General features: G+C 41.9%; 1 protein-coding gene across 1 annotated transcript in view; it reads left to right on the plus strand.

Moving 5' to 3' along the window:
- The window catches only part of Smurf2 (SMAD specific E3 ubiquitin protein ligase 2), a 78706-nt gene extending 66806 nt beyond the window's left edge, over positions 1-11900 (plus strand). Inside the window, exons 16-19 of the mRNA XM_042702666.1 lie at positions 1937-2057; positions 5470-5671; positions 8015-8090; positions 8521-11900. Of these exons, the coding sequence (XP_042558600.1) occupies positions 1937-2057; positions 5470-5671; positions 8015-8090; positions 8521-8620 (499 nt within the window). The 3' untranslated portion in view covers positions 8621-11900. The remainder of the gene's footprint in view (positions 1-1936; positions 2058-5469; positions 5672-8014; positions 8091-8520) is intronic.
- Positions 11901-13986: the final 2086 nt, after the last annotated feature.

Genomic DNA, 13986 nt, shown 5'->3' on the forward strand with positions numbered 1-13986 from the left:
AGTCCTGGCCAGGCACTGGTGGCTCAGGCCTGTAATCCTAGCTACTCAGGAGGCTGAGATCTGAGGATTGCAGTTCAAAGCCAGCCCTGGCCGGAAACTCTGTGAGACTCTTATCTCCAATAAACCACTAGAAAACCAGAAGTGGCACTGTGGTTCAAGCGGTAGAGTGCTCGCCTTGAGCTGAAGAGCTGAGGGACAGTGCCCAGGCCCAGAGTTCAAGCCCCACGACCAACCAAAAAAAATAAATAAAACCATGCCCTAGAAGAATTATGTAGAAACAAAGTCTGTATTGTTTTACAGTTAGCGTGAAGATATTTAAGAAGACTGTTTGCCTAGAGGAGGGAGCAAATGTGGTAGTTAGGAATAGGGCGCAAAAGACACTGTCTCTACAGTTAATGTTTGATTTTCTTTATATATATAGTAGCAAGAGTGTATTACATTCCTAATTAAAAGACAAGAATGACTAGGAATTTCCCCACTCACTTCCTTGGACAACCGCAAGTGTGAGATAGAGAGTCCTGGTGTTTTACTCTCCCTTTAAACCAACACATAACAGTGAGATGCGCCAAGGAATGTGTTAAGTAACTTATTCTATTAAAGTAGAGAACTATTTCTGCTTGTTCAGAAAAGGAAATGTTGGTAACAAACTTGATAGATGTGTAAGTTGCAGAGTTTTTATGGGTAGACAAATGAAAGCAGTTCCTTTATGGAGGATAAGTTCTAGTCAAAGCAAAAGTAAAAAGCTTGTGGTGGTTCATGTCTATAGTCCCAGTACTCAGGAGGCTGAGGCAGAAGAATTGGGAGTTTGAGGCTAGCCTGTGTTGCATAGTAAGACTTGTCTCAGGAACAAGAAAAGAAGAAAACATGGAACTTAGTACACTTTTTCTTGGTGACATATCTTCCATATTTTCTATAGCTTCCAGGAAGTATTCAAAAGTGTTACTCTTGTCTTTTACTATATTCTTCTCATTTTGGATATTACTGTTTTCTTTTCAACCTTCTCTTCTCTGTAATCCTTCTCCAAACATAGACAAATTACCAACAAGTTCCAGTACTTCCAAATAAAGCAAAAAAAAAAAAGTCATTTTTATTCTTATTGTTATATATATTGTAGTTTAGAAAGACTTCATTACTTTTCTCTCTCTCTCTCTTTTTTTTTTTTAGGATAGATATTAAATTTAGGGCCTTTCACATGTTAAGCACATATTATTGCATCCTTAGCCCATAGAATTTTAACTTCTGACCCATATAAGTGCTATTATATTTAGTACCAGGAGTACTCTGATTTGAAGAGTTACTTGCTGAGTCGGCTTTTGGTGGTGGAAGGCTACTGCTTTTTATCTTTATTAAGCTACCTTATAGCTCAGAGACCACTTCTTCCCGTTAGTTGAGACTTTTAGGTACTAATTTTTTTTTCCTGGTTCTGGGGCTTCACTCTGGGCCTGGGTGCTGTACCTGAACTTCTTTTGCTCAAGATAAGTGCTCTACCACTTGAGCCATAGCGCCATTTCTGGCTTTTTGAGTAGTTTATTGGAAATAAGAGTCTCATGGACTTTCTTGCCTGGGCTGGCTTCAAACCATGATCCTCAGATCTCAGCCTCCTGAGTAACTACAATTACAGGTGTGAGCCACTGTCTTCCCAGCTACTAAATTCTTTTGTATTCCTCAGTGTGATTTTCTTTTTCCTTCTTTTCCCCTCTGGTTTTTATGCCTCCTCTTTTTTTCTGTCCCCCCCCCCCCCCCCATTTGGGGTGATTGACCCCTGGACCTTATACATGTTAGGCAAACACTGTACCATGAGCTACATGCCAGTTCCAGTAGACTAAATTCTTGATGCTACATGCTTGTAAAGTGTAATGTTACTAAAATAGAGACCCATAGTAATGATCAAATCTGAATATATGTGATGAAATGGAACCCTGCCCAATGTTTACAGGCTCTATGTGAACTGGAGATTTCTACGAGGCATTGAGGCGCAATTCCTAGCCCTGCAGAAAGGATTTAATGAAGTAATCCCGCAGCATCTGCTGAAGACATTTGATGAGAAGGAGTTAGAGGTCAGTGCATTCACGTTAATGACATTATCTAGTACAATAGGGAAAGGTTGGGTATTATTTTGTTACTCATTTTTAGAAAGAAGTTTTATTTGTAATGTTTTCCATGTTTTATTGTTGAATGCCATGAGAATTCTTATTCACAGGAAGTCTTTGGTGCTTTGCAGTGTCTGTGAGTAAGCATAAGTGCTTATACTGTGACGTTCTTTTGTGTGTATGTTTATGACAGTATTGTGATATTCTTAATTTCCATTTTCTTATTTCTTCTCAACAAATTTCATGTCTTAATGTGTACATTCTTCCACTATTTTCTTTCTGTTTCTTGGTACAGTGGTTGTTTTCATAAAGAACTTAATTGGATAATAGATTAAGCCCAGTTGTATTTGCATCCAGCTTTGCTAGAAGGCACTTGGTAGTAAGATTGGAGAGGATAGCAGGACACCAGTGGCTCATGCCTGTAATCCTAGCTACTCAGGAGGCTGAGATCTGAGGATTGCGGTTCAAAGCCAGTCTGGGCAGGAAAGTCTGTGTAACTCTTACCTCTAATAAACCACTAGAAAACTGGAAGTGGCACTATGGCTCAAGTAGTAGAGCGCTTGTCTTGAGCTGACGAGATGAGGGACAGCGCCCAAGCCCAGAGTTGGGGGTGGGGGTAAGATTGGAGAGGAAATAAGAGTTTGAAAAAAAAAAAAAAGATTGGAGAGGAAATAAGTAAAACTATACAGTAACAATCCCTAGAGCATGGACACATTTTATACACTATAGTAAGTAACTATTCAACAGTTAATAGTCTTTTGTTTCTGTTTAAAGCAGGTCTGGTTTATAACTAAGATTTGTATTTTAAAAATATCTGCATTTTCTACTGACTGCTTTGAAGAAAGTAATGAGGCTTTCCTGTATGATGGCACATCCCTTTAGCACAGTATTTGGTAGGTTGAGATAGAAGGATAAAAAAAAAAAGTTTTATTCTGTCAAGGATTCCAAGTTGGCTGGGAAGGTGGCTCAGTGGTAAAGTGCTTGCCTTCCATGTGTGAGGCCCTGAGTTCGATTCCTCAGCACCACATAAACAGAAAAAGCTGGAAGTGGTGCTCAAGTGGCAGAGCACTCGCCTTGAGCTGAAGATCTGAGGGACAGTGCCCAGAAGACCCAGAACCCAGAGTTCAGGCCCATGATTGACCCCCAGAAAAGATTTTCTTTGTTTAGCAGCTAGGGAATGGCAAATATATTTGCCATTATTTATATTAATTTCAGTGTCATTTCTAATTAACTGCTAACTGATCAGTTAGCAACAATCTAGAAAGATTGGTGTGACACACACAGTACTATCCCTGTTCCTTCTGTGATTGTGGTGGCAGGGGCAGTGTGAGGGAGCATGGAGCCTTTCTTTGCGTGAGTAGTGTTGGGCTTCTCTCATCTTCCCTCCTCACACTAGGGTTAGGAGATGTCTTTTGCTTGTATCATACTCCTAATCCTTTTAGGGTGTCCTCTTCCCACTTCAGTGTGGCTTAGATTCAGTAATCTTCAAAAGCCTATAGAAGCTTTGTTGGCAATTTTATTCATTAGCATTAGGATTTACTACATATTTTCTCCTAAAGAAATCATTAAAATTTTGGGGAAAATATGTGTGAATTATTTTAGTGTTATACTAGATTAGAAAGAAAAATTACAATAAAATTAGGATATACGTTAGAGTTTTTGTTTTTGTTTTTTGGTTGGTCATGGGGCTTGAACTCTGGGCTTGGGTGATGTCTCTGAGCTCTTCAGCTCAAGGTGAGAGCTCTGCCACTTAAACCACAGCACCACTTCCAGTGTTCTGGTGGTTAACTAGAGATAAGAGTATCATAGGCTTTCCTGCTCCATCCATGATCCTCAGATCTCAACCTCCTGAGTAGCTAGGATTATAGGCATGGGCTGCTGGCACCTGGCTGTTACAGTTTTTTTGTTATTGGTTGTGGGGCTTAAACTCAGGGCCTAGGCACTGTCTATGAGCTTTTCACTCAAGGCTAGTACTCCACCACTTGAGCCACAGTTCTACTTCTGGCTTTTTGGTTATCAGTTGGAAAAAGAGTATCATTGGCTTCCTTCTTGGGCTGGCTTTGAACCATGATCCTCATATCTCATCCTCCTGAGTAGCTAGGATTATAGTTGTAAGTCGTCAGTGCCCAGTTACATTCTGCTTTATACTATATACTATCATAATTCACTATTGTAATCATGTTAGATGAGTAAGATAGATTGGTCTTGGATTCTAAGGGGATGTTTTGGTAGTATCAGAATTATTTTTATATAGTTCATTTACAAAGACACTGCATGAGGATTCTATATGGATTCTATATGAGTGTGTTCACATAGTTAATGTTTTAGTACAATTTAAGATTGTGACCTGTCGGGGCTGGGAAGGTGGCTCAGTGGTAGAGCGCTTGCCTTGATGCATGAGGCCCTGGGTTCGATTCCTCAGCACCACATAGGCAAAAAAGAAAAAAACCGGAAGTGTCGCTGTAGCTCAAGTGGTAGAGCGCTAGCCTTGAGCTGAAGAGCTGAGGGACAGTGCCCAGACCCAGAGTTCAGGCCCCACGACCAGACACCCTCCCCCCCCCCCCCAAAAAAAAAAAGATTGTGACCTATTTGTCACTCACTCACTTGGCACACATTTCTTTTTTTGGTTTGTTGTGGGACCTGAACTCTGGGCCTGGGCGCTGTCCCTCAGCTCTTCAGCTCAAGGCTAGTGTTCTACCACTTGAGCTACAGCGCCACTTCTGGTTTTCTGGTGATTTATTGGAGATAAGAGTTTCACGGACTTTCCTGCCCAGGCTGGCTTTGAACTGCAACCCTCAGATCTCAGCCTCCTGAGTAGCTAGGATTATAGGTGTGAGCCACTCGTGCCCCGCTTGGCAAGCATTTCTTGAGTTGTTGTGACTCTGGGTGGCCTTCATGGAATGTAGTGAAGTAAAGGTAGCCAATGGATTATGGCAGAAGGAAATGCTGGCTTAGGGAGGGAGTTGAATGTGTCTAAATCATGGTGCTGCATGTTGAACCAGTTTCATGTGATGTACACAGAGGAAGGCACATGGGAACTGCAGAGATTCTGAGTCACAGCTTCCTGTCCATTAAAATAATCAGAGTTCTATTATGAGATGGTGGAGTTTTCATATCAGGTCCATTACAATGATGATTCTCAGATCCTGGAGAGAGAACTCTACCTTCAGTTAGATACCTCTGGAGTTTCTAAAGTACAAATCCTGACTGTCACCTGACACACAAAATTTCAATCTCTTCAGCACTGCACCTGTTATGTAGATTTTGAAAAGTTTCCCAGATGTTTTTTATATGTACCATGCTGCACAGGTTTCTTTTGAGAAGTTTGGAGCATGGCTTTGGTTCTCACTGGCTCATCATTTACGCATTGTTTTAACAGCTTATTATTTGTGGACTTGGAAAAATAGATGTCAGTGACTGGAAGATAAACACCCGGTTAAAACACTGTACACCAGACAGCAATGTCGTCAAATGGTTCTGGAAGGCTGTGGAGTTCTTTGATGAAGAAAGACGAGCACGGTTGCTTCAGTTTGTGACAGGGTCTTCTAGAGTACCTCTGCAGGGCTTCAAGGCTCTTCAAGGTAAAATGCCCCATGGATGGACGGATGGATGGACAGACAGCCCGGCGCTGGCTTTGCCAGGGTGTGGACAGGCAGGAAACAGCGCTTGCTTTATAGAGATATCTCACAAGCCTTGCACTAATAGGCTCTCTTTTCAGTCCATTTATGATCTGTAATTTTTACATTGTGGTCCCTTCTCCTTTCTTCTCTTATCCTTTCCCAAGATCCTTTTTCTGGGGAGTTCTCTGTGAATACGGTCAGTGCCACCTGGGAAACTGGGCTGTCTGTGCTAATGCTCTGCCTTTTGTTTTCAGGTCACCTTGCTTTTAATTCAGTCACACATTCCTGTAGGGGCAAGTTATCTATTTCCATGTCGACATCTCACCCTGGCAAAGCATTCACCTATCTGGGATGTCTGTTCTTTCTTTTAATAGAGCCAGCAGGAGTCTCAGAAGCCGTCTGTTTGGTCCGAGCACTTGAATTCACTGCATTGCATCAGACCATTGATGTATACTCACATTCCTTTTTTTTTTTGGTGTTCATCCTGGGGCTTGAACTCAGGGTCTGGGCTCTATCTTTCAGCTTTTTTTGCTCAAGGCTAGCATTCTATCACTTGAGCTACAGCTCCACTTTGGCTTTGTGCTGGGTATTTGGAGATAAGAATCTAACAGACTTTCCTATTAGGGCTGGCTTTGTTCACCATCCTCAGATCTCAGCCTCCTGAGTAGCTAGGATTACAGATGTGAGTCATCAGCATCCAGCTGATATCCCTTTTTTTTTATATTAAGAATTGTTTTTTTTTTCGGTCTGGTCGTGGGGCCTGAACTCAGGGCCTGGGCGCTGTTCCTCAGCTCTTCAGCTCAAGGCTAGCACTCTACCACTTGAGCCACAGCGCCGCTTCCGGCTTTTTTTTTTCTGCTTATCTGGTGCTGAGGAATCGAACCCAGGGCCTTAAGCATACAAGGCGAGCGCTCTACCACTGAGCCACCTTCCCAGCCCCAAGAATTGTTTTTTGTAGAGTAAGCTGTTGAGTTTGTGGATGAGTTGTTGCCGTTGCTAATGGGTGTATGCTTTCTTGGATGGCAGTTTCTTTTTCTTCATCATTTTCAGAGCTGTTGCTGAAGAGAGATTATGCACAAAGCATCATAGGAACAGTTCATTAGGGTGATCCATCACTCGCTGGTTAAGGCCTAGTCACAGCCTAGTTTCAGCTATGTTTACTTTCAGTTTCTAGAACTTGAAGTTGTGTTTCTGCTCTATACATTTGTATGAGGTGTGTTAACTGGAGTTTTTCCTATGGACTGCTCATCTTTTGCTCTTAGCCTGACTTCAGTCATGAAATCTACACTTGTACTATGTTGTCATTTTATTTTTTTGTCAGTCATGGGGCTTGAACTCCGGGCCTGGCAGCTGTCCCTCAGTTCTTCAGCTCAAGGCTAGCGATCTCCCACTTGAACCACAGTACCACTTCTGGCTTATGTGGTGCTGAGGAATCGAACCCAGGGCCTCATGTATGCAAGGCAAACACTCTACCTCTGAGCCACCCTCCCAGCCTAGGTTGTCACTTTTTTAAATTTGCTTTTTGGGCAAGGGTCATACATGGCTGTAATCCTAGCACTCAGGAGGCTGAAGCAGGGAGATGGCGAGTTTGAGGCCAACCTGAGCACATAGTGAGATCCTCTCTCAAAGCAAAAATGTATATTTCATCTTAGATTTGCCCAATTACTCTGGGTGTGTGCAGGTGCGCGCACGCGCGTGCATGTGTGTGTATGTGTGTGTGTGTTACTGGGGATTGGACTGAGGGCCCCATGCATGCTAGGCACGCACTGTCACTTGAGCCTTGCTTGTAGTTTACTTATTTATTTACTTACTTATTTTCGTTGATCACGGGGCCTGAACTTTGGGCCTGGACGCTGTCCCTCAGCTCTTCAGCTCAATGCTAGTGCTCTACCACTTGAACCACAGCACTACTTCTGGCTTTTTCTGGTTAGGAATCGAACCCAGGGACTCATGTATGCAAGGCAAGCACTCTACCACTGAGCCACCTTCCCAGCTCCTGCTTGTAGTTTTTTAAATCATCCTTTTGGAGATTTGATTTTCTATAAAAGAAGTTGGCAAAAGGATTTAATCTAGAACCTTTTCTCAAATGAAATGCTAATGTCATCAGGCATTCAGCCTTATTCACGTTCACTCAGTTCCAGCTTTCAGAACTCAGATTCTTTTCCTGCCTCCCTGAGGTATCAAGTGTGAATTTCAAGCATTTCCCATCCGTAGGTCCTATGGATTATGTACCAGTTTAGTTACAAGATTTTGGAGATAGATACAGCCCTGTGGTGATTTGACCCACATCTCCTTCATTGGTAGGTGCTGCAGGCCCACGGCTCTTCACCATACACCAGATTGATGCCTGCACGAACAACCTGCCAAAAGCCCACACTTGGTGAGTTATTTTTGTAGCTTTTCCTCTGTCCATGTAGGTTGGCATTGCTTCCAGAATTTTCTTTCACTTACTGCTCAGTAAAATAAATGCACCTTTAAAAAGAACAAATAACATTTACAAGTGATTTAAAAGTTATGAATAGGAAGTGGCGCTGTAGCTCAAGTGGTAGAGCGCTCGCCTTGAGCTGAAGAGCTGAGGGACAGCACCCAGGCCCAGAGTTCAAGCCCCACGACCGACAAAAAAAAAAAAAAAAAAAAAGAACAAGATAAAAGTTACGAATATTCAGAAACTGGTAGGCATGATCTCTTCTTTAGAGAAATCCCATCTTTTGAATCTGTGACACAGGATGATATTCTGTGTGCCTTATGTACTTGTTAGACCAGTTTGCTTATTTTGAATAAACTGTAAAATATGATCTATTTACTCACAGCTTCAACCGAATAGACATTCCACCCTATGAAAGCTATGAAAAGCTCTATGAGAAGCTGCTAACAGCCATCGAAGAAACATGTGGATTCGCTGTGGAATGAGGGGCTGGCTCAGAACTCTATGCCCTGACCGCAGCCTCCTTTCTCCGTTTCAGAGGAGGCTGAAGTACAGGAACCCACCTCCTTCCACGGCAGGATGCTGTGAGGGAAAGGACACTTTGCAAATTCCTTTTCAAGGAAAAGAGGTCTTTATGCTTTGCCATGAGGACACATTCAGCTGCTATTTAAAATTCATATCTTGAACCTAAAGAATGCTGACTTCCCTGCATTTCCAGAGTTAGGCAGTATTCTACACTTAAAGACTACTACTATTTTTATAAAAGGTAATCTATTCAAATTGCTTCACAGATTTCCAGTCTTTATACATCAAGACAGCTCTAGCAGTCGGTACAAGTCACATTTCATTTTGATTGAATACATGATTTTGAACAGCTCCTGTACTTATTCTTTGTTAAAAATAAAGTTATTTTGAATTATTCTTCCTTTGTAAACAATTGGCTAAAAGAATATTATCTTTCAGAGATTAAGCCATTTACATGTTTAATTATGTCTTTCTATAGCAGAGCATTATACTTTGCATCGTATGTTTCAAGCTAGCCTAAGTGGGTTTTTGTACTTTTTAATCATGAATTTCCTGGAAATACAACTATTTAATTTTGGTTTTCAAATTCCTAATGTGACCATGTAGTCTAGACTTAGTAGTTATTTGCTATGGTAAGATGTATTCAGGGGATCCCTGTTTTTAAGAAGATGTTTTTAAAAACCTAATATTTTTTATCTTGAATCAATATGGTCAGGTATTTTGGATTTACTTTCATCTTAAATTGAAATACTGTGTTTTTATAGTTTCTCAGCATGCAGGTGGGATGGGATTTTCATTCTTTGTTAGGTAAGCTTGTCTTTTAAGATATATTTCTGTAAACCAAAGTCTCTAATAAGTGCACCTAATTTATATTTTAATTATATTGTAATTTTCTATCAAGTAACCCATCCTGAAGCTTTGTTGGATGCTCATGCTTTTAATTGGCTAAAATTATGCAAAAGGGATACTTTCGGTTTGAAGACTATTCAGCAAGCTTAGGAAACCTGTTTTTACCTCACCAGATGAACTGGAGGTAGTACTAGGTGGTGAGTAAGGAATCTGAGTACTAAGAAAAAAAAAGTGAAGCTAGGTGCGGTGGCACATACCTGTAGTCCTAACACTCAGGAGGCTGAAGCAGGGGGAGGAGTTGGAGGCCAGCCTGAGCTACAAAGCAGGATCCTGCCTTAAAAACAAACAACAAAAGCCTTCTAACTCTGTGAGAGAAATCACTTTAAAACTGAAGGATTCAATCTGGAAGGAAGGAAGGAAGTCCCAGTTCTGCAGTGCTGAGAATCCACATCTGATTTCCAAGCACAGGTGTATGACTTGCGCTGTGATCCAGAAGGCAGCCCAGACTCTGCAGTGAGGGGTTGGAGAAAAATCTAAAATCACAAATGGATTTTTAACTTGAGCCACCAAAAAGTATGTGCTATTTTTTTAAACAGATGTATGAAGTAAGCATAGCAAATTTTAGTAATAGGCTTAACTTCTGCAGCTTAGTCCTAAAGGGAACAGGTCCCTGTGTTGTTCCATGTGATGGAGTGGGTTTCCATCTGTGCTTTCAGACAGTGCTCCTCTGAGTGAGGCACCTGAGGAGGAGTGGCCAGCGGGGAAGCAGCGCTGGGAGGAAGGGCTGCAGCCCTCATCTCCCCATCCTTGCCTCAAAGCAGCTCCAATGTTTATCGTTTAAATATTGGAGTTTGAGCTAAGCTTTCACGGGGTGGGGTGAAATGGGGCAGGGAATGGGTATATAAAAGTGGGAGGGGAACTTTGCTGCTCTTTTTTTTTTTTTGAAAGTTGAGAACTGCTTTTGTAGTCCCTCAGCATTTAAATGTATTTTGTTTGGCCAAATTTGACCACTATGGATACGTTAGTCAGAGCTCCAGCTGTGCGGCAGTGATGTGCTTACAATAGCCTTTTTCTTCCCAAACATGTTGGGTTTTCCTACTGCATTCTTAGTAGTACCGAGGAACATTGTGTGGAAATGGTCTCTGCTGTTTGATTATTTGTATTTTCAGCATTCATATCACCTTGTTGCTTACAGATCCATCTCTGTTTTATATTAAAGCACTAGTGCAGTTTGTTATTGTGCCTCCTCTTAAAATCCTTCAGTACAAAATACACGATGAACACTTTATAGAAATCTACCTGACAGGGATGTGGTAATAAAAAGCTACTATCATTTTTGTTTTCATGTACAACATAAAGCAGGCAAACACCACCGCTTTTTGAGTGCCTTTTAACTTTGTAATGACTTTAATAGAGCTTTAAAAGAAAATCACCCTACATGACAGTCTGTGGGATCACTAACATGATATATGAAAACATATTTAGGTTTCAGTTTCAAAATTATATCACCCCATTACTTCAAAATAGGTGCTAAGGAAACCGAAAGACTCTTGTCATTGAACCTTGGACTTGCACCTCATGTTTAATGTGAATATTTATTTCCACATGCCCCTCCTTAACTGTTCTTTATCATTTCTCTAGTTGTGTTAATTCAAATATGTGATGTCACCTTTCCATATTATTCCATCATGCATGTTTAATTATGAACCGTGAGTGAGTGCTTCTTAGAGCTCATTCGCAATACAGAGGTGAGATTTGATGCAGAGGGCCTTATTTTTTTGGTGTAAAGAAATTTAAAACAGTGCTGTGTATAGTGTACATTTTGTTTTGCACATAGTTTGTTGCCCTTTCATCCTCTCTTGTATTTACAATTGAGAGCACAAGTTTCTCTTCCTTTAAGTATAACGTGATTTGTCTTATTTTACAACACTAAATCTGCTTGGAATGTGGGGGGGCATTGGACCGATTGCACTGGTGGGCGTTGGAGATGGTTCTGCCACCTTCTCACTTTGGTAGAGCGGCTCCTGCTTGTCTGCAGCTTACCATCAACGGGTGCCATTTGTGGTATTTAACATTCTTACGTTAGGATGATGATTGTACCAAATGCTGAGTTGTTTTATTTCTAGGTATAATTAGCTCACTTTATGTAATATTCTTCCTCTCTCAAACTGACTTTAAAACAAAGTTTTATCATTTTCATTGTATTTGTATTTATTACAGAGTGTTTTAGCTTTGATATTCCTTGTATTTTTCACCCAGTTGTTACATGAGCTTTATCAATAACATCTGTATAAATGGTTTTTAAAAATTAACTATGTATGTGCCCATGCTAAAGTTGAGCAATAAAATGAATGCTGTTTGCACTGTCACAGCAACAAAGTTTTTTAAGAACATTGAGTTTGTAATGAATTGTTTTGAAAAAACTTGGCTCGTCCCAAGGGTGACAGTCACAAAAGGAGGGTGCACACCATCCTGCGTGGAAAGCTCTAGCAGGGTAGCTGCTAAACTTCAGAGCTCAGGCCTCTGCATGTCCTGGCTGAGCAGGAAGGTGCACTTCTCCCTGCTTTGGTGGTCTGGTGGGGAGGAGGATGTGCTCCTGGAAGCCCTTCGTACCAAGGTCACTTGGGTTCACAATGACAGCCTGTCCTGGTGCTAGGCAGTGAAATCCTCAAAACAAAAATGTAGAAATTCTCGGAAGTGGCGCTGTGGCTCAAGCGGTAGAGCGCTTGCCTTGAGCTGAAGAGCGCAGGGACAGCGCCCAAGCCCAGAGTTCAAGCCCCACGACTGACAAAAAAAAAAAAAAACAAAAAACAAAACAAAAAAAAAACAAAACAAAAAAAAAAAAAATGTAGAAATTCCCAAAAAGCCATGGACTTTCAGAGCTCTGACTCACTGCTGCTCTCTCAGTGCCAGTGGCTGAAAGTCCAGCTAAATGCATAGGTGTATCCTTCCCCGGGATGCCTGGGAGCAGCTGTGGCGCAGGGGTGTAAGGTGAGCATACTATACTTGGTACTCTTCTGGACTTGTGTGGTTTATCTCACATCACTGCGTTTACTGGTCTGACCTAAAATGTGTAAAGTTTTAGTACAGTAAGAATTTTTGGTATTAGTCTACAAATCCCCAGATTTGACTTCTGTATGAGTAAGTTCTGTGCACAGTAACCTGCAGTTTGTGTTCTTTGTTATCTATAATGAAGGCTAACCAGGTCCCCTCTACACTTATCCAATCCTAGATGCTTGCACCCGTGATAGCACTGGTGGATTGCACCAGTAGAGTGACAGGATATGCAGGGCAATTTCACACTCAGCAAACTAGACAAGCTAGGAGTTAAAGTTAAAATTATATTTAAGAGGTATTATTTGCTGTGCTGGGCATTGCTCTAAGGCCAGCCTATTAGATGGCAAAGCCCTCTATCAAAACAAAAAATTATCTTTTCACTCAACCAGTGTTTACTTAAAAAAGTCCAAATATAGTGGCATATACCTGTAATAACCAGCATTCAGCTGAAAGAGAAGTTTGAAGCTAGCCAGGGCTACATGGCGAGGCCAGTCTGAGATACTGTGTGTCAAAATGTGTGCCAGGCTCTGACTAGGGCTAGGCATGTGACTTCAGCGACTCTTGGGAAACCGTACTTCCAAGACAATGCTCCTGTAGCCTGTTTGAATAAAGGCAATCCAAGCAGGTCTTCACAACTCAGTTCACATATAGACAAGAAGTCAGTCAATGTGGAAGCACATGACTAAAGGGCCCACCCCAACAGCTCTCTAAATCCCGTAGATACTGTCAGTAAACTGATTTTGCTCCAGTACTGGCTTCGTTACCACGTGGCCTAGCCTTGTCAGCTGCCATTACAGAGGGGGAGGCCTTGGGGCCAGAGTAACAGATAGTTGTCCGCTGTTCACTAGGGTAGATTCCCAGCCTGAGGGCCTCCTGATCTCACACTTGATGCCCTCCTGGGAGCCTCCCATTTCCCAGCCTGTCATGGTGCCTGCCCTTGGCTTGTCCCTGGCTCTCATTAACAAGGTCTCCATATCCTCATCTGCTCTCAAGCTGTTTATGGAAGCGTCTTCACTGTTGAAGACTTGCCCCGAGTGAGTTTTTTCTTCTCTCACGTGCCCATTGCAGAGATGGAGTTGGTGTGCGTACTTTGCCCACTATTAAGCTGGCTATGTATGTCTCCTTCCCTGTCATCGCTGGTGCTCCCGTGGTGTGTGCACCCGCGGCCTCCTTACTGCAGGCCTCCACCACCCACCCCAGCTGTCCATTCCTCTCATCGCACCGCCTAGACACACACACTACATAGCCACGGGCCAACACAGCCCACCTCTGGTGACCATCCCACACTTCTCTCTCAATTGGAGATTTTTCTTTTTCCTTTTTTCAGTCAGGGGTTAGGTGTTTTTTTTATTTTTTTATTTTTTTAAATTTTATTTTATTGTAAAGCTACTATACAGAGGGTTACAGTTACATGAGTGAG

Source organism: Dipodomys spectabilis, unplaced genomic scaffold (assembly GCF_019054845.1).
Source record: "Dipodomys spectabilis isolate Male_0828 unplaced genomic scaffold, ASM1905484v1 ptg000329l, whole genome shotgun sequence".
Classification (NCBI taxonomy): domain Eukaryota; kingdom Metazoa; phylum Chordata; class Mammalia; order Rodentia; family Heteromyidae; genus Dipodomys; species Dipodomys spectabilis.